At 39.9% G+C, this 21,996-nt stretch overlaps 1 protein-coding gene across 10 annotated transcripts in view; it reads right to left on the reverse strand.

The window, feature by feature from the left end:
- The window catches only part of SK (small conductance calcium-activated potassium channel), an 821,538-nt gene that overhangs the window by 14,080 nt on the left and 785,462 nt on the right, over positions 1 to 21,996 (reverse strand). For 8 of the 10 annotated variants that reach the window (XM_071671924.1, XM_071671923.1, XM_071671926.1 and 5 more), the window contains 2 exons: positions 17,458 to 17,593; positions 8,428 to 8,538 (listed from right to left, as the gene is read on the reverse strand). In XM_071671924.1, the coding sequence (XP_071528025.1) occupies positions 8,428 to 8,538; positions 17,458 to 17,593 (247 nt within the window). Of the gene's footprint in view, positions 1 to 7,785; positions 7,897 to 8,427; positions 8,539 to 17,457; positions 17,594 to 17,658; positions 17,795 to 21,996 lie in introns of all 10 variants that reach the window. The other 2 variants (XM_071671922.1, XM_071671921.1) reach the window with 2 other exon arrangements.

A 21,996-nucleotide genomic window follows, 5' to 3' on the forward strand; every position in this document is an offset into this window, starting at 1 on the left:
CAGGCAAGGCTTGGAGGTAACTGTAGAGGTGTTGTAGCTCATCCAAATCCCGTGTTTGTACACTCACAAACAAAGTTGCTAGGGGCAAACCCATCGAGCCATGGTACACCACGTCACAGTCGGGCTAAACCGAGCCTCAGATGTAGTGGATCAAGCCAACTTGATCTTCCGGACTCTTCTGTCTTCACTCAAATGGTCTTCGTACTGCCTATTCTGAATGTCAGTGCATCTGCGGTAGGAGTAGCTGATTTTGACGGCCGTCGACATCAGAGATATACGAGTTGTGACAAGGTATTACGCCAGGCAGAGGGAGGTGTCTAACACCTTCGTCCAGTCTTGCATCTGCCACTTACCCAACCTAAAGGAAACCCCCCTAGCTCCTCAGGCCCGATGGAAGTACTGGGCGTCCACATGGCTTAACATCATACACTCGAAAGAGAAGTAGGCTGCTGGAGTGCCTCCACGTTAGATGATGCACAGCTGGAAAATGTTTCGGGAGAACAATGTGCTGCTTCAGACTACAGAGCATAGAAATAGAAGGGGAAGAAGAAAGGACGTTCGGTCCTTTTTAGGGGGAGAAAAAGGGCACTCTTCGTTTGCATAATGCCATCAGCTCCCGGCTCGTCTAATCGACCAAAGACAAAGAGATAACCAGCTATGTACTGTAGAAAAACTGAGGGAACATAGCTTATAATATATATATATATATATATATATATATATATATATATATATATATATATATAACGTCATCTGCATTTTTTCTATTATAGTAAATACTTAATAAGAAAGAAAAACAATAGAACTTGGTGAGGAAGGAAAGACTATTTCAGTCATCGAGGAGTAAATTTTTCTCTGTGAATATCCGTATTTGGTCAGTATTTCTCTTGTATCGTCGGCCATATTTCAGAATGAGACTTACGAAGATGTGACTCAGTATTACACATTTATAGATAAGATGTTCATGTTATCATGTTATATATTAATCGTACCGTAATTCTTATAGATATATATGCATGGTGTATGCTTGACTGCGCCTAGTTCTTCTACATCCTTCGTGAGATGTTTAAATCTTAAAAGAACGACTGAAAAACAAAAAAAATTAACTCGATATTTCACTTTTATTACGAGTCTATAAAGGGGGAATGGTTAATCCGCAGGGTCCGTGCGACCAAAAACTCTTTTAAACCCTTTTGAAGATACTTGGAAAGTCTTTAAGAACCTCAAAGTCGTGAGTACACGTGAAAATCTGAGGCCAGACTCATAAGAGAAAAAAAAACTTTCTTTTTAACAATTTTTCGTACAATTTCATGCTCACCTTTTAATATGAGTCCTTTAAGTTCTTCGAGTCCTTAAATCTCTCTTAACACTAGCTTTTCAAATGTATTTACTTTTTCTTATATATATGTATACATATTAATTTTTTCTTTTCTTTTTAATGGATACTAGATCAAGGGCTTACCTAGGCCAGATAAATCATAGTTTCTAGCATACTGTCATCTTCATCTTATGATGAAGGACGTACGTAATGACCAAAGCGTTGTTTGTGATAACATAAAGCTTACAACCCATGTCACTGTCCAGTGGTAAACTCCTCTTATTATCAGTCAGACGATAAGACCCTTATGAGTGGCGATTCGCACAATAACACGTCAAACGATAAGACCTTTAGATGGTAGATATTCTTAAGTGGTGATTTCTTGAAGTGATAAGTCACATATGATGAATGATATTGCCAGGAACTTTTGACCTTCTGTGTGGTGGATATTTAAGTAACTCTGACGTTACTTGAGCTATCACCTCACTTTTCCGTGCATTGAAGTTACTTCAAATCGTTGGGTTCAATCTACTACTGTCACATCGGTTTTGTAGCATGGATATATATATATATATATATATATATATATATATATATATATATTACCGTGGGGATTGGGGAGAAAGAATACTTCCCACGTATTCCCTACGTGTCGTAGAAGGCGAATTAAAGGGAAGGGAGCGGGGGGGGCTGGAAATCCTACCCTCTCGTTTGTAATTTTCCAAAAGGAGGAACAGAGAAGGGGGCCAAATGAGGATTTCCCTCAAAGGCTCCGTCCTCATTTCTTAACGCTACCTTGCTAACGCGGGAAATGGCGAATGGTATAAATATATATATATATATATATATATGTATATACATAACACCCCAGGACACTTTCATATAGGGGTTCTGAGGCTATAAAACCAGGCCATCCCCCCAGCCAGGGGTCTCCTGCATTTCCAAGGCTGCGCTACGCCCAGTAGCAGTGACAGGTGTAACTCCGAAGCGAGACGCTCTGTTTCGATGATACAATCTCGTCATTGGTGGATCTCCACTCGCGGTTTTACCTCAAATAGACGAAGTCCGGTAACACCTATGTATACACACACACACACACACACACCCACACACCCACACACTAGAATAAGCCAGGTACCTATTTATCGAACAGTCCCTGGGGGGAGGAGGATGAACAGTTGGGTTAACTGTGAACAGGATACCGCGAACAAGATCCGAACTTAAGAGCACTCAAACCTTGGGCGGCCACTATATACACATTCTATATATATATATATATATGTATTCGAAAAAAAATATTACATATCCAGAATTCTTTGGGATAGAAAACACATCGGGTCCTAACGTTTATTACGGAAGAAATTATTAGACAACACAATCCCTCTTTACTCTCCCACAGTATGTAGATGAAACGAAAAATTCCAAAAACGCTTTTTATCTTTTTTTTTTTTTTTAATGTGCTCGTCACTCATACACTGTTTTAATTCATTTTTCTTGAAGCAAAACACAATAAAATGAGTTCACAAACACACATACACTCTTTCTCTCTCTCTCTCTCTCTCTCTCTCTCTCTCTCTTCTCTCTCTCTCTACCACCACCACTGTGTTGTTTTTTGATCACTGCTCAGGCCATGGATCGAAGATCACTGAAAGTCCTGCCATGATGAACGGGAGACAGGAAGATAACCCCGTGGAGAAAAAAAAGGTGTGTCTGTATGGGTATGACCAGACACACTAGAGTGTGCGATGGGTGACACAGGGCCTTTATGAGACTGAGGGAGTGAGGAAGACAATAATAGTGACATGGGAATATTGGTGTTACCTGCGGATATCACTGAACTGAAAATTAGACTGGTATGATGTCCATGAGATTTGGGAAAGCTGTCCATGGGCTCATATGACCTAGCGAGAGAGAGAGAGAGAGAGAGAGAGAGAGAGAGAGAGAGAGAGAGAGAGAGTCATTTCATTTCCATATACACCCACTCATAGGCACGCACACGTGTTATCTGTGTACGTACCAGATGACGGGGAGACAGAGTTTCGGACAGGTATTGATGAAGAAATCAGAACAAAAAAAAGAAAAGTTTTTTTTTTCGCGTATGACATGGCTGGGAGAACCTCCACATCAGTTTATATGCATGTGGGATGAAACAAATGCTTACCGTGATGCACTCTGTAAGGGATCAGGTCATTCAACGAGGGTTGGTGAAAAAGGTATTGTAAAGACAGTTTCATGTGTGGGTGTAATCATTCATATATCAAAAACAAAGGTTCATCTTGAGTATGACTAGTAGGGCCTATGGGAGCCCGGTAGCTCATGAAACACAAGCAGGAGTTGGCGATTATAGTCTTGGCTCGTGTTCCAACCTTAAAAGTCTCTTTCAGAATGGCAAGCGCGTATGATCGAAACGCGTGTGTCTCAAAATAAATTCTATAGACTCCATCCTGTGTTGCGTGTGCTACCGCATTCCTTTAGGGTTCGTCTGTTGACTCACACTCCGTATAATGAATACTGATGACGCACTTAAAAAGGGATAGGGGGGAAGGAGGGTGGTGAGGTGGGTGGGTTAGAAATCTCTCCCCAGACAGATTCAGATTATCATATAAACAAGATCCCATACCATAATGGCATCCTTATGGAATCTGTGGGAGGGGATTATGGATGATAGACGGTGTGGGGAGAGAGAGAGAGAGAGAGAGAGAGAGAGAGAGAGAGAGAGAGAGAGAGAGAGAGAGAGAGAGAGAGAGAGAGAGAGAGAGAAGGGTTGGCAGAGGAGGATGAGGTGGTGGAGAAGGAAGAGTTGGTGTGTGCGACATGTTTCTCCTCCCTGATCTTAACACATCTCTGAACAACTTTAAAAATTTCTGAGACAAAAAACTAATATGTGTATTTTTGCTACACATATCTTGGGAGGAGTACTTTTAACTCCCATATGATCAAGATGAGATAAATGGACGGCTCGATCTAATGACATTCACAGCATTATACATGTATAACATGATGCCTACAATAACAACAATAATATGATAAAGACTTCAATCTACTGAAGACCATACTATGGCTACTACAACACAGAGGTCACAAGCACCACACCACACATCTACGTCACACCTCACATCACTGTTACTATCTACACTGTCCGCATCTAGGTCTACATGAAGCCAGGAGGTCCATTAGAATAGCGAGCATTATAAGAGGGGCGAGCCATATATAGTCTTGGGCACTATGTTTACATATATGCCCCATAGGCACTATGTTTACATACATACCTCCATGGGCTCTATGCTTACGACCCATGAGTACGACGGGACGACCCTTGAGCACGATGCTGCGACCATTGGGTATATAAGTCTGGGTTTTCTTATTCGACCCATAAGGGACTATAGTCAAAGCCCACATGCCTTCATGACTTAAGAGCCGTACCATCGTGGTCAATGTTTGTATCAGTCTAAGGCATTAACTGATCCCGGAATGCTGTCACTCTCCTGCCATCTAGCCTAATACTAGACTCTAACTACTTGTCCTTAAGTCTTGGATGTGCAATATGTAGCGAGTTAATATATCGGTATATTAATGCTCAGCGGTTCTTAAGAGTCTAATTGCGTTTGTTGCGAGAGTGAGATCCACGTAGGTTCGAATGTCCTTACAAAGAGGATTAACCTTATGGTTATAATCATATATATATACCACTGATGTGTACCTCATTTGCACTGTCATTTTTGCAGCTACTAAAGCGAATGTATATTCCATTGCTGTAAAAAGTATGTGTGTTACGGGAGAGACTTTTACACTCGTTGCTCCGTCTTTTAACCATACATATATATATATATGGATAGATAGATAGATACACACACCATGTGTTTACTCCTATGTATGCACACATACATACCCCCAGCCTAAGCTAGGTGTGTGTGTGTGTGTAAATGCACTGTGCAAGACGAACGAAAGAAACACTGGCTGCTCTGGGAGACTGCCGTATAACATTGTTGATGATACCAGATGAAAGTAGTATTTGTGTGGGTCTTTCATTAGTTCCTCCAGTATTGAACATGATTATCGGACTCGTCAGTCCAATAACTTTCATTTAAAAGTTTGTGATAATTATGGACAATGTATTATGGCTGATGTCTTGATAGATTTATATAAAATTCGTAACTAGTGAATTACTTTCTGAATGAAAATATGTATTCAGGCTTGTTTAACGCCGTTGCCGGGTCCAAAACATTATGAAATGGGAATTCATCCTATCTTGAGGGAATGGATAAAGCATATCATGAACGTGATTGGTTTGATTATGTCCATTCCTCCCCTGCCTCGATAGCAAAGGATACTGTCATGTGTGATAATGAGTTACCAGAAGTATCTCTTCATTGTCTATCCAGATCCAGTTATCATCTGCTTCATATAAATATAAGTTCACTTTTATCTATACTTAAGTACGAGGATGAAATCCTCATCAAGAGCAGTTAATAACTTCGATGGATGTCCTCGAAGTATTGAAGTAGAAACTGATTTCTAAAAAATCTATTTGCTCATTTCATTGCTTAAAAACCTTTTTTTTTTTTTTTTTCGTCTATTACAGCTTGAAGGCCTGTCTAGATAAGAGATCAAAATACACGAGGGTGCGTTCCATTGTCAGGTTAACTCCACTTGATTGGCTATTCACTCTCATGACTAGTTAAGTCAATTACAGTCATCTTCCTACTGTCCGTAATAGAGCCAATAACAGGCGACTTCGATTAGCTATCAACTTTAACAGAACTGTTTAAAGGTCACACTAGGTAACTATAAGCTTCAGTGAATTGACTCGGTCCAAATCAATGGCCAATGATGGTAAACGCTGACCATATGTAACATGAAGCTTATGTACACACCATTGAAAAATTTCGTTTTAATGCAGTCTTAGTCTTAGGAGCAAGACCTAATGGTGACGAATACAAGATCTTTGAACTCAGCTTTGACTTGCTCTGGACTTCGAGTACTCTCTCTCTCTCTCTCTCTCTCGTTCATGAACTGTAGTTTATTTCTCTTTTGTTGGACTTGTAAATGCCGAGTACTGGGTATATAATTATTTAGTTCAGTGGCAGCTTTAGAAGCACGACGGTATGACTATGTGAGCACGACTGTATGACCCATGAGCACGACAGTACGACTCTTCTCGTAACGACACGAGCTTCGAACTGCTGACGACAGCTGGGCCATCACAACCAAAGGGTTGTACCGCCTTGCTCAAGGGACGTATCGTTATCAAGGGTTATACGAAGAACAATATATGTAAGGTGGTTTAGCTGCTTCTATGTCTCTCTTAAACTCTAGTCCCTTGTTTCATACGCTGTCGGCTTCTCTAGGTATACCCATTTAAACACATTTCTTTCTAATCAGTCCGATAAATAGTCATGTATCATTCCTTAAAGAAAAGCTTATATATTAGATAAATGGCTGCTTTAAAAACCATGCTAGCCTAATGATGCTTTTTTTTTTCTTTTTAACAAAGATAAGTTTGTAAAGCGAAAGCCCCTGTTACACTGCCTAAGGCTACTGCATCCTTTCCAGATGGGATCTAGCTCTGACTAATGGATACTCTACTTCTGCATTTATGCTCCAAATACTTGGCTCTTAACCTGTTACGAGTCGAGGTCAAAGGCCAGCCCATCATACCCATGGGTTGTATCTTCGTTCTCATGGGATTAAGAAACTAGCCAAAGAAAAACAGAAAAAACGGGAAGGATAGGGGAAGTTTTACCAGGAAAAGGATGCAGAATCATTGGACCTTTACTATCAGGCTTTTCATCTCTTCCTTTTCCTGCAGGAGAAACATGCGTCAACACAGAGCACAACCACACAATAGACACCTAAGGAACACACATTCTCTACTGCTACGGGGATTTGTAATGGTGTTTACTGTAAGAGAAGAGGAGTGTTTCATTATTTTTTTATATATGTGTTAGCGTCGAAAGGTCGTGTCAGGAGAAGGCATGCATTTCAACTTTCAACTGGTGAAATATAAACGAGATAATTTGAACACTTAGAAAAAAAATACCCTTTTCTTTTAGCTGATTTTGTCAATCTATAGATAAACTGCATTATACCATATAGCAGATGTTGATGTGCTATATTCTTTGTAGAAAAGAAATAACAAGAGACAACAGAATCCTGTAAAACATTACAGTAATCATAGATTAAGGGTTGAAGGAAGTGATGACATAAACCAGTTTACATTCAAGAACACTTGGATAAAACTTACATTTTGATGTGGGGGGAAAAAATTAGCTTCTTTTACGCCTTCAGATCTCTTTTGCCTTTATATGTATATTGTCACTGACTCGATGCCTTGCCATCTGCTTACACAAGACCAACACTCCAGGAGGTGTTAGTGAAACTAATTAAAAAAAAAAAAAAAGAGAAAAGAAAGAGAGACTTGTTATTAAACCATTAGTGTCCGGGGCGCTTTGGCCCATTCGCCTTACCCTCCAATTGAGCTGCTTTTCCATCATAAGTACATGAACTCTCTTTTCCGCGGGCTGCATTTGTATTTTAGTGAGAAGCACCGCCACAACCAGAGCCATGCTCCCATTACCCTGGAGAGGCCGAGCCGAAGCCAATTCGTGGCGCGCGCGCGAAGAAGACGGAGGTGGTTTGTGTTGGTTTGGTTGAGGAAGCAGTCGGTTGGTTGGTTGGTTGTTGGAACACGTTGATGGTTGAAGAAATGGGAGAAGAGAGAGAGAAAAAAAAACAACAATAATAATACATCGATACATCGACTATAAAACAACATCGATGGCTTCTCCCGCAAGTGGCTGTGAGGTTGTTTACACGCGCGGGGGGGGGAGGGATGGTTGGGTGGTTGGGTTTGCGTGTGTTCTTGCCGGAGTTCCTTCGCCAAGAGGGGAGGGAGGGAAACAACGTCACAACCATGGTGCGGTCGTCAGCCAAGGCAGGGGGGGTTGAGAGGGGGGGCGGGGGGGGGGAGAGGGGGGGAAACATCAACAACAACAACAACAAGCAGGGGGGAGAGAGGGTAGTGATGGTGGGGCAGCGGAGGGGTGGGTTTGGCGACGACGACTTCTCTCCCAGAAACGATGCAGTGAAGTCATTCCTTCAGGACTTACCCTCTTTGTCAACTGCGTGTCCATCATGAAATTGTGGACATGTTTCTCGGCGCGGGTTAGTTCCATTTTACGTGAGACCACAGCGACCAATAAGGCGGTACATCCGGCCCCCTGACGACGGTAGTGGAGGAAAGGTTAGTGCCAAAGTTGAGAATAACACACACACTCGCATACGCACACACACACGCTCACACACGCATGCTAGTTCCAGGCTCAGTAGTGGTGGGGGGAGGGAAAGGTGACTTTCCCTTCTAGTCATTACTGGTTAGGAGCAACTGCATGGCCTAGTTGTACACTAGGAGGGAGGAGGGGGAAATTATAATACATTATCCGTCTGGCTGAAATGGGAGAGCTGAATTAGCATAAGGAGGAAAATTGTGAACCAAAAGAATGAAAGAATGGAAAATGAACGTGTCAGAACTGAAAGTGAATGGATATACAGTGACTTGTTTTATAAAGAGTCACGTAATTTCACATGATTTTTGAGTGTAGAGGAAACAAGTTCCTTCTGGTGTACTTGAATATAATGTGAAACTATAATTTCTGGATATCTTACCAGAGGAGAGAGGAAAATTAAGTTACGTCCGGTGTTGAGAACGGGAAAACAACGCCTTCTATCTAAAACGTAGAAAGAATATGTCTACATTGGCGATTTAATGTTACATTATTAGTTGTAGATGTTTTGCGTATCTTCAGAGCGAAGCTAAAGCAATAAAGGAATATAGCATTTGGAATTAAGACAAAGGCTCTTTAGCGGTTCTACCTATTCTCTCTAATTAGCCTTCTTTTTTAAATTCTTCTTCAACTCGAAAAACCTCGATACTTAAGAAAGATATTCATTCATCTGTTTCCGGGTTTCCTAAGCAAGGTAGAAATTCGTCGTTAAATTTGAAGTCTTTAAACGTGAAGATGTTTTTGGTTTTAAGGTGTTGTAGAGGAGATAAAAAAAAAAAAAAAAAGGTCAGTTTCATGACCCAGTTGTTCGCAGATCCTTTGTGGGAACTCTTGACCTATATTATGGAAAAACGGGGGACGTATCACAAGCTCCGCTGCTTAGAGTAACAATATAAAGAAATGTAATCAGCGAATAATCATCACGAAAAACAGATTCAGGTTCAAAACTAAATTCAAAATCAATTTCCGCTCATTATAGACAAAGTATTGTCCAATACTATCTCAGGCAACACACACTATACACGTGTCACCTAAAAACGAAAGGAATATTGATAGTAGAAACTAGTACAGAGGGTGAGGAAAATAAACAAAGACACAGATAAGGAAGAAGGAATTTTTCTCACTTCATACTAGAGGTTTTCAAAGATGGATTTTTTTTTCACTTGACCAAAGTGACATCAAACGTTGAGCCAAAGTGACGGTGAGAGTTTTTAAGTCTGAATCTGTTTTGGTGAGAGGTGTGTGAAAATTAGGGTTTTTTTTTCCTAAAGCATACGTGATCTTTAATTTCAGAGAGAGAATAAGATTGGAAGAAACAGAGAGAGAGAGAGAGAGAGAGAGAGAGAGAGAGAGAGAGAGAGAGAGAGAGAGAGAGAGAGAGAGAGGAGTGAAAAAGAGAGATGACAGGAAAGTATAAAAGAGAAAGAGAGAAAAGGAAGCACTGTAGAAAGAACAAGAGAAAAGAAAGAAGGAAGGTATACGAGGGAAAAAGGAGAATGTAAGGGAGAAAGGAGTGGGTGAGGCTCTCTCTCCCTCTCTCTGCAATACGCTAGAGTGAATTTGGAAACTTTGAAAAAGTAACATAAGTTATTCTTCGTCCCCTTGACATGGCTCTCGCTCACCAACGTACAGGTGTACGAGGTGCAATTCGCCAAATTACTAAGTTCAGAATTTCAGTATACGAGCCCGTCTTTCTGACCGACGAGGCTATGAAGTCTGTAAGCTTCAGGACTGAATAGGATGAAATTACCTAAGAAATAAATTCGTGGTAAATTTGTAATGTGAGGCTAGATAAGACTACTTCTTTTGGTCGTTTTCGAAATCTCAATATCAGTATTCATGATGAATTTTAAGTCAATAATGATTCCTACTCGAAAATCTTGCGAAGGTAATTATTCTTCGTGTGATGCACATCAAATTTCTTATTTGGCGTTGAAACACGAGTCAATGCAAGTCACTGAATGGGTCATTACAGTGCCCTAAATAGGATCCAAATGAAGCACCATTTCTCAAACAGTGAACAGGCAAAAAACCTCTAATGATCAAGATGCTTTGCCGAGGCTCCCCCGCGCGGCGTTCAAACCACTTTACTAGAAATATCTTAATTAACCTCTGCGTCAGATATGCCGTTGCTCCGACGCCGTCTCTCAGAGCAACCCGACCAATAAAGAGTATAATTACAGGAGTCATCTAAACTGGATAACCAGCGACTTTAATCATACACGTCAAACGTGATACAAGGGGGGAAAAAAAAAAATGAGAAACTGATGCTGTCTTTTGCGGCAGAGGTTAACACACATGTCGTTACAGGCAATTAGTTCAGCCAGGAAGGGGGTCATTTCCCGGAACGAGACTTTCTGTAATGAGGTTATGAAAAAGGAAAGACCAGGTAGGCGGTCGCGAATTAGGGAGTGAAATTACTTGCGAAACTTAATCAAACCGTGCAATGAAAACAGTGTATATATATATATATATGTATATATATATATATGCATACATACACTATATCACATATTCATACTTACTTGCCTTTATCCATTCCTGGCGCCACCCCGCTCCACAGGAAACACAACGCCACCCAATGCGTCAGCGAAGAAGCGCAAGGAAACACACGAAGAAAGGCCCTATACGTTCACACTCAGTATCTAGCTGTCATGTGTAATGCACTGAAACCACAGCTCCCTATCCACATCCAGGCCACACAGACCTTTACATGGTTTATCTCAGACGTTTCACATGCCTTGGTTCAGTCCATTGATGGCACGTTGACCCCAATAAACCATTTCGTTCCAATTCACTCTATTCCGTGCACGGCTTTCACCCTCCTGTATGTTCAGGCCTTGATCGCTCAAAATCTTTATCACTCCATCCTTTCACCCCCAATTTAGTCTCCCGCTTCTCTGTGTTCCTTCTATTTCTGACACATATATACTCTTTGTTAACACATATATCCTCTTTGTTAACCTCTCCTCATTCATTCGTTCCTTATGTCCAAACCATTTCAACACACCCTCTTCTACTCTTTCACCCATAATCTTTTTATCACATCTCTCTTACTCTTTCATTACTTAATCGTTCAAACCACCTCACACCACATATTGTCATCAAAAATTACATTTCCAACACATCCACTCTCCTCTGCACAACCCTATCTAAAGCACATGCCTGGCAACCTTCCACACATACTTCATCTCCCCCTACGACTCACCTTCGCTCCATGGTTCCTTTCGCTGCTAAGTCCACTCCCATATATCCAAAACTCTTTACTTTCTCCAAATCTTCTCCATTCAAACTTACATCCCACCTAACTTGTCCCTTAATCCTGCTGAACCTACCTTGCTTTTATATACACTTACTCTCAACTTTCTCCTTTCACACATTTCCAAACTCAGTCACCAACTTCCGCAGTTCCTCACTCGAATCAGCCACCAGAGCTGTATCATCGGAGAACAACACCTACCTCACTTCGCACGCCATCTCATCCCCAACAGACTGCTTACTCGCCCCTTTCTCCAAAACTCTTGCATTTATCTCCCTAACTACCCCATCCATAAACAACTTAAACAACCATGGTGACATCAAACACCCCTAGCCCCAGACCGACCTTCACTGAGAACCAATCACTCTCTTGCTACCCACACACAAGCCTTACATCCTTGATAAAAACTTCTCACTGCATCGAGCAGCTCACCGTCCACTCCATTTATTCTTAAGAACCTCCACAAAGCATCTCTATCAATCCTAACATATGCCTTATCCAGATCCGTGCATGCCACATACATATTCATTTGCCTTTTTAAGTATTTCTCACACACATCCTCTACCACTTCTGAAACCACACTGACAACCCATAACGGAAAATAGCAAGGGGAAACTCTTGAAAATCAATTATGGAGGGGGATAGCGTGATACATCACCACCTGGAAGTTTAGTACAAGGGAGAAAGTCGAAATGTTGCCCCGACTCGTTAGTTATAATTTTGAAGTTGTGTCAAAATTCGAATTAACATTTTCATCTTATATTCTAGAAATACACACACAGTGTTTTTGTAAAAGATAAAAGAATTTAGATGCGACTCTGCGAAATCTTTTTCTTTTCACGGGTTTTTAAGATTGTAATATTGAATAAGAAGAGGTTACATCCGTAGTCAGTGATGTGCATACACATACGCGCAGTTATCTTCCAAATGAATATGCGTTGGGTCTACATGCGTAGAGCCATTCGTGCTGAACTTTCTTTTTTCTTTTTTTTTGGAGTATGGTGTAAAACAAAGACAAATGAAATAACAAAAACGAGCGCGAGGAGACAAAGACACACAAAAACATGTATTCACATAGACACCTATGCACACACACACACACACACACACACACACACACACACACACACACACACACATAGACACCTATGCACACACAGAACCGGTATTTCGAATTGTACACACACACACACACACACACACACACACACACATGCAGCAGTAAAATATTTATCACGTCTTGACAGTCGACACCATCAGTCATCGTTTATCATGGTGAACTTCAGTGTAGCTGCTGTTTCTCTCTCTCTCTCTCTCTCTCCTCTCTCTCTCTCTCTCTCTCTCTCTCTCTGGTAGGCAGCCACCGACCAGGGAAGTGTATTACCCGCCTGGGTATCTGAAGGGCGAGTGTCGGTTGCACACAGAACGAGCACGTCACTGACTGCCAAGCGTCACTCCTTGGATCCAGGTCAATGTGTCTTTCTTTCTGTCACACCCACGCGTGGACTGTTGGCCTCCAGTCCACAAACATACGATCCCTTCGCCTCATTCAGAATATCTGACAATTCATGACTCACACGATTCAGTCTTCATAATTCTCTCTGTCTCTGTCTCTCTCTCTCACTCTTATATGTGGAGTGCTACATACTTGTCCTACATCATGGCAAAATCTCATCGAAGGAACTCCTATACAGGTGTATATATATATATATATATATATATATATATATATATATATATATATATTTCTTTCTTTCTCCATTAACACCGACAGATCAATGAAATTCAGTCACCTTTCAGTACCACGAAATTATTTTCTAAGTATTTCATCCTAGGTCCTCTTTAGATTTTCCTCTCTCCATACAGTAAGACAACAAATAACAAAGAGGGAAGACATATAAATAAAAAAATGAATGATCTGTTATAGATACAAATAGAAGATTCCTACGATGGCATAATAGGGTCTTATCATCAGTAAAAGATAAGCAACATGGTTGAGTATGATCAGTATGCTAATGTACTCAGATTAGAGATGATCACACTCATTAGTATTATTAATCACACTAAACTATCAGCTATATTACTACCAACCTGTGGGAATACTCAGGTGGTCAAAACTGGCTTCGATGAATGCAAGCAAATTATCTAAGAATTACTTCTAAGGTTGCCTTTTTTTTTTACTCTATATTCTTTGTGCTTTTAGTTCTAACTCAATACATTTTGCTAGATCGCATACACCTTTAGAAAGGCATTGATTAGGGTGTCCTACGAACCAAATACCAATCTGCTGACAATTTACGTTGGTCAAATCAGTCACATCCCAGTGGAATGGGCAGATGCAGTGAGAACTCGGTGGCATAGTGGTCAAAGCTAGTCTTATGTAGTTCGAGAAACAGCACATGCCTGGCATTCAAGTGTGTATATTTGAGGTTGAATTCTCAGAGCATCTACGAGGTCTTTCATTCTTCAACTAACAGTACTCCTGTGGATATCTTGGTGTCGATTCCATGACCAGAAACTGAATGCTAAAAGATTTGGGCTATAAATATGTCTCTCCAAGATATATGACACACGTAACATTAAAGTAAAAGAATAGATGAAATGAGATCCATTGAGAATGGTATTCTCTTGTTTGTAAAATTAACAGGAATAAGAATCATAGGCCCTTTAATATCAATCTTAAGTTTAAATGAAACATATATATATATATATATATATATATATATATATATATATATATCCACATAAGTACATGGGATGTAGGACTGATTGGCTAAGCTATACTTGGGCAAATTAATTTACATAAAACTAATTAGAAGTAAACATACCAGATTGGTGCAGTTATTAATCCTTTTACATCCTAGCTTTTGGATAATTTTAAGGCTAATGGACATTATCACCATAAGAAAATTACATGTATAGATATATATATAAGTATAGGTATATATACATATATATATATATATTTATATATGGCAGCAACTCGTCACAAAGAACACTCCTTTGTTGAACAAACCATGCATAAACTCATGCACTTATATTTGTTGGCCGGCGCGTGGTTCACATGCGTGGGTCACCCGTTTTGAACAAACCCTCTGTTGAACAGCATTTTTTTTTTTTTTTGGTCTATTGGGAACAAAAAAAACAACTTCTGATTTATATACCATGCCCACCCGTGAACTAATCTCAAACGCAATGATAAGTCTTTTATATATATATTTTTTTTTTCTCTACTTTTTTTTTTTTAAATATTTCAAAAAGATACTGTGGTAAAGCCAAGTGCAAAGTCAAGAAAAGGGGGGGGGGGGGGGAGGAGGGGGGCCATTAGCTGCGTATCTTTTTGAAACTATGTCTTGTAAACCTGTAATGAAGAGAGTTAGCCAAGATTGGAGTATTTAAAAGTGCATTTGCAATTCTTTCTTTGATATATATATATATATAATTTTTTTTTTTAAAGAAATAAGCTTTTTAGTTTATTCTGATAGCATACAAGAGAGTAATCTTTTTTTTTTTAATAAAAAAAAGGTAAAAGAAATTATTTGTTGTTTTGTTAGAAGGAAAAAAGCTTTTGTTTAAGGATGGCATTGAGAGCCCTGGTGTTTTCATGCATGAGCAAGAAGCTGCCTGAGCGTCAGAGACAAATGCAAGACAACAGCTGCTTTCTGGTCACTGTGGAGAGGACGCGCCACCAGTCGCCACGGAGGGAACACAAACACCTCCACCCCTTCTGCCTCTTCTCACTCCACCAGGGACGACGAGTCTTTGGCACAAAGACCTTCGAGGAAGATAGAACCCGTTGGCGGCCAATGAAGAAGGGAATACCTAACCGATCGGTACAATAATCTATGCAAGAAGACGTTACTTGGTCGCTAAAGATGGAACGCACAAGGAAACCTCACCGGTCTTTTATAGAAAGGGGCAAACTACTTGCCAGTGAAGAGGGTTCCATCCAGTTCCTGCCACAAGAGAAACACAAATTACCGCCGGCTCCCAAAAGGGAAACACGACCAGCTACTTCAACTGGCGCACACAATCACCCATGGAGTTGGCGGTATGGCGAGAGTATTCATATCCAGACAGTATGGTTTGGTGGCTCTACATTATTCAAGGTACAGCTCTTTGTCTTGTTTCTTAACTGCAACCCTAAGGCTAGGCGAAGTTCCATCCTGGACTTGTAAAGTCAAATCTTGGGATTCGCTTCGAGTCAACAGTTTCCAAGAGCAACTGAAAGGGAGGTTAAGTCCAGCTCCTACTGAGGAGTCTCTTATGGAGAATGACACACACAAAGATGTTGCACAGAGTGGAGCAGAAATAGCTGCATACATCAAAGCTCCGAGTTCCTTTCGTCAAGAAAATACTATGTCTTCGAGATAACATTCTCACTGCACTACTTGCCGACACCACCTCAGCAGCAATGTGTGGTGCTCGTATCACTTGTGATGGATACGTTGTCCTCGTCTTTTCTTCTCAAGTCCTCCACACACACACACACACACACACACGTGTGTCTCATATCTATTAGTCTTTTGACATTAACCCCCCGGGTGACTAGAGTTATGAACACGAACACCTGGATCTTCGGGCGCAGAATCAGTAACTTAGATACGTGTTTATATCTGGGCTTTAGTTGATCGTATTGGATCCCAGAACGATTTCTCACTTTTCGTTCCCCACTGGCACAATTTCTTTCTCCTGAAGAGCGAATTGATTGAATTAGCAATGACATTAGTGAACTTTGTTACATTTCAGTATTAACCCATACTTGCCCATTTGATATCAAGTCGTGAATCATTATTAATCATTGGGATAAATAGCAGACCCAATTAATCATTGTAATCCTTGCCACGTTCATGGCTGTAAAGAACACGAAAACCCAGCGATTATGAAAAAAAAAAAAGTAATTATGGTGATCGAAAAATCTGTTTTGCCTTGGGTATTTTTCCTCGAAACTTCGAGGGGAGTAGAGAACGTTAGGGAGGAGGGAGAAAAAAGGAGTAGTAGGAGGAGGAGGAGGAGGAGGAGGTGGGGGCGCGTTTGTCGACCTCCTCCAGCGTTATCGATGTGGCCCTCTCCAAGCAGCTCCCGTCTCCGTTATCAGCTGTGATACGTCTCAGTGCAAACCCAGCCCCGGTGCGGCCTGAAGCTAAAGATGGACTCTCATGCAAAGGTTGTCTAAACGCACGCTCGTGTGGGATGCACAAGTGAAGTAGTAGTAGTAGTAGTGGTGATAGTGGTGGTGGTAGCAGCAGCAGTAACAGAACAGCAGTAGTCGTATTAGTCCGAGAGGTAGCATATACAACGCACAAAAAAAAAAAAAAAGATTTTTTTTTACAAAATCAAGAACTCACTAGAATTAAGCTTTTTAAAAAAAAAGAGTTAATATAGTAACGAAATATAAGTGAAAGTAAATTGAAAAAATATAATCATGAACAGAGTGAGAGGAGGGAAAAAAAAAAAAAAAAATTTTTAGGAGTGAGAAATAAGAGAATGATCATAATAAACTCGCAAGGCTACAAAGGGCTGGGTTGAGTCAAGTGACAACTCTCTTTTGCGTCCTGAATCTCGCTTTCTGTTGCACCTGAGCGGGCGCCACTTACCATGATGCCTGTCGTCACAGCTATACCCCTCCCACAGTAAGTATTTGGGACAATATCACCATACCCCACGGACAAGAATGTGATCGCTATAAGCCACATGGTGTTCAACAAATTGGCATGTTCTTCGTCATGGTACCTGTTGGGAGAGCGAGAGAGCGTCACAGGTTAAGAGGGGGCGGAGGGTTATAAGTCTGCACTTACCATGATTCCACAAGCCACAGCGATGGTCCTCCCACAGTATGTGTTAGGAACTATATCCCCGTACCCAACACATAATATAGTGACAGCGATGAGCCACATAGCGTTAAGCAGATTAGCATGTTCTTCATCGTGATACCTATAGAGTACAAGACAATGACCATTAAGAGTGACTCCCGGGGGGTGTTTGGTAAGGCCCCGGGTTACGTCAACCGCTGAACACCAATCAGGGTGGACAAGAGAACCATTTTAAAAAAAGGGGGAGAGGGGAGGGCGAGGGGAGGGCGGGCCCCGAGAGAGAGGGGAGAGGGGGGGGGGGGGCGGGCGGCGGGAGAAAAACAACGTGGTTTCATCAACCGGGTATGATTCATTGGCAAAGAACATGATTGGATGCAACATTGAAATGGGAGTGTGGTGGTTTGATGCCAAGGGCTTAATCTGACGGTAAATACACCAAGCAGGCCGGTATCAAATCTACACAACTAGATGGCTAATTGGCCAGGAGGAGTTGAGAGTGAGAGAGAGACAACATCGAGCATCACGTTCACGGGGAGACACGTGAAGAGTGTCAGAGCACGTGGCGACAGTTAAGACCATGTGTTCATAGCTGTACTATATTGTAGTTCAACACAGAGCCCTTTCTTATCAATAAATATATCTTTTTTTTTTTATAGGTATATATATATATATAATGAAACTAAGCCATTTTTTTCTTTTTTTTACACCCCCTTCCTTCTCCTCCTCAACACAAGGTTCTGGACTTCATTCCTTTGGCGGGGAATGAAGTCTAGAAATGAAGGAAGGGGGGGAAAGGTAGAAAAAAACAAAAAAACAGCTTAGGGCTCGAGTTGCTGAATGAGCCTTTAACTGGGCCCTAGATGTACTCCGGGCCAGTCCCCATCGTGGCTGCCGCCCCAAAACAGCACTGTAGCCCCAACCGGCCCTTGCAGGGGTGCTGAGATTAGGGTGCTTTGGTTTTTTTTTCTTTCTTTGAGGGGTTTCAAAGGGGTATTTGAATGGAGGGATGGATGGTGTGGTGGAGGGGAAGAGGATGGAGGACAGAGGAGGAGGTTATGGGGGAGAGAGAGAGAGAGAGAGAGAGAGAGGAGGGTAAAATAAAGTCCAATTGAACAAGAGAATCATATAAAAGTACTGTTAAATGCACGAGGGCTCTTATGAATATGAACACAAAACTATATATGTAATGTAGATACATACACATACATAGATTTGCTTATTGCATGCTTGAGGGGTAGAGAGAGAGAAAAAAAAAGAGGTGGGCTGATACAGCATTATACTCTGCCTCCGGAAAGAACGCTACAGACAGACAGAGTTCGTGAGATCTTGCCGAAGGCTCTCATCTCGCAGTCAGAGGCCAGGATGGAAGGAGGGAGGAAGAGGAGGAGGAGGAGGAGGAGGAGGAACATCATCAGCAGCTCACCTCCTTGAGCACGTGTTGTCACCTCGGCCAGCAAAATCTCACAACGCGATGCCTCGAGCAAAAGGAGGGGGGGAAAAAATATATTCGAGTCTCGATTGACTTTTGTCTTCTTTCTTTTTTTCGAAAGACAATTTTTCGAAGGCAGGCAAAGTGAGTGAGTGAGAGGCAAGAGCCGACTGTGGCGAGACACCATGTTGGGGCTACTGTCCCGTGGGAGGATATTATACATCATATCGAAATATATAAAAAGGAAAAAAAAAAAAATGAGAATATGTTAACGAGGAATGAAACTAAAAAAAAAAAAAAAAGAGGGCTGGTAACTAGACTAAAAGCCATTTCTAAATATATATATATATATATATATATATATATATATATATATATATATATATATATATATATATATATATATATATATATATATATTAGTAATGTTTCTAGTAGACATAAGGAACCAAAAGAGATTCATAAGTCTAGTATGCCATTCACATCACTACTTTAAAAAAAGATAAATAAAGATTCGACTTAAGACTACGGATGCTAAAGACTCCATAAGGACTGTAATGTACAGAAGCCCGACTGTGAAATGTGAGCTCCAGTTGCTTTGAATCTTCTGCAAGTATAAAAAATAAAGCAGTTAGATGAAAAAAAAAAAATTACTTAAATGACAATCTTTTTTATTTTCATTCTTTCTTTTTGGTTTTCTTTTTTTTTTTTGGCTAACACTGGGCTGAGGTACATCACATTATAAGAGAAGTTTAAAAAAAAAAGGAAATAAAAAGGCATTAGCCTTTTAAATATCTACTTCTCTTATCTATCTAAAATCAAAATCCGAGGCAAATTGAAAAAAATCATAGTATTTGTTGCCAAATGCTAAAGAGACAAAAAAATAATAATGTAATATTTGTTGCCAAATGCTAAAGAGTCAGAAAAAAAAAATGTAATATTTTTGAAGCTTAGGCGAGAGTTAACGTTTTCCAACAGAGTCGATGGCATTACGTGCGTGTTCCACTATCTAAATCATATTGGCCCATCGACGCCTCTTGGAAATATACTCGAGTTCTTTTTCTTTAGCATTTGAGAACAGCAGGAACATGCACACTACCTCCGCATGTGGAGTACTAATAAGACATTCTAGACGTCTTTTGCAGACAAATGAACCAAAAAAAATAAATATATATATATATATATATATATATATATATATATATATATATATATATATATATATATATATCATGGGAATCTAAATTACTAAAAAGAGGATAAATATATATATATGTGGGAGTTGCACATGCTGATCTGGGGTTAGTTTGAGGAGAAGAATACCAGGGATATATATATATATATATATATATATATATATATATATATATATATATATATATATATCCGAGGATAATGATAAAGGAATGCTATCCTTGTGAAATTTACGTAACCTGAAAATTGAGCTTCTGTTCTAATCCGAGCGTTTTTTTTTTCTTTTTTCTTCTCGCAAAACTGGTGAACCCTGAACTGGTGTTGTCAAAAGGTAAAATTTCACTATTTCTTAGCGAATTATTAAAATTCTTAATTCGGACGACTTACATATAAGATCACTTAAGTGACATAAATATTCGATGACGATTGCAGGATATGTAGGTTTTGATATGTTTTTTTTGGTGTTTACATGAGGGCATATGTAATCTCGCACAGGACTTGTTATACCCTCAATTATACTTAAATAATGGTACGCCCTCATGATACCCAATGTTACGTCACAATACGTTAACTGGCAGATAGTTAGAAGTACCTGTACAATACGTTAACTGGCAGAGGCACTAACAGTTAGAAGTAAGTGTACTACAGTCGCTAATACTGAAGTCTAACTTCCAGTTCAGCTTGGCAACTCCGAAAAGAATGAGAGGAGGCAGAGAACGCAAGTCTTGGCACTACTGTGCTGTACAATACATCTTAAAACTTTGCCTCTACCATACATTGCCATGATTAAGGTGCCATCTACAAAATAATATAAGGTTACAGTGCTTCTGGGCGATGTAGGTGAAAACAGTGTGGCATAGTATGTGTTAATCTGATGATCACATGATACACAACCCAAAATTTTTTTTTGGATGTGGCTTCGAGACTGATATGAAATTCCTTACAAAATATCAAGGGGCGTCTATCTTTTTTATTTTTCTTAAACTTTTTTTTTTTATCTTACTTTTCATTATGAAAGACAAGTGTCTGATTCCTCTCATTCTCTACATTCAAATGCAGTGATTTGAGAAATATATTGAAAGAAATCCTAAGCTACAGAATTTCTGATAAGAAATCAATACAATAAGGAAAAAAGAAAATCATGGATCTATAAATTGTAATATCCTTATTCATTCTGAATGACATTTTAGATAAGACAGTGGAATCACACACACATATATATATATATATATATATATATATATATATATATATATATATATATATATATATATATACTGTGCTTCCATTATGAGACAATTTGAAAGTGGGAAATTTCATTCTCATAAATACAAAATGATCATATGATTATAACATTCATTATGCACTAAAAGAACATGTCACGTACTTTACTGGGTGTTTGTGTGTCATTTAGCATTACTGAATTAATGCCTCCTATTCATCAGAAAATGTACGGGTATATGGAGTGTATCATGTATGTCTTGAGTTCTAGATAGAGTTAATTCATATTATATATCATATATTCTCAAGCAACGTCCTGGGGGTTAATAGGCTGCTCTGGATTGGTTCCCGCTGCTCTGACGAGAGGGCAAAAACTAATATTGTTTATCGATAGGACAGAATCTTTCGATCATCTTTTCCCTCCATGATGTCTTGAGGAATTGTTTGCTTAATGAAACACCTAGTCTCGTGTGTTGTGT

This window comes from Panulirus ornatus, chromosome 17 (genome assembly GCF_036320965.1).
Source record: "Panulirus ornatus isolate Po-2019 chromosome 17, ASM3632096v1, whole genome shotgun sequence".
NCBI classification, from domain to species: Eukaryota; Metazoa; Arthropoda; class Malacostraca; order Decapoda; family Palinuridae; genus Panulirus; species Panulirus ornatus.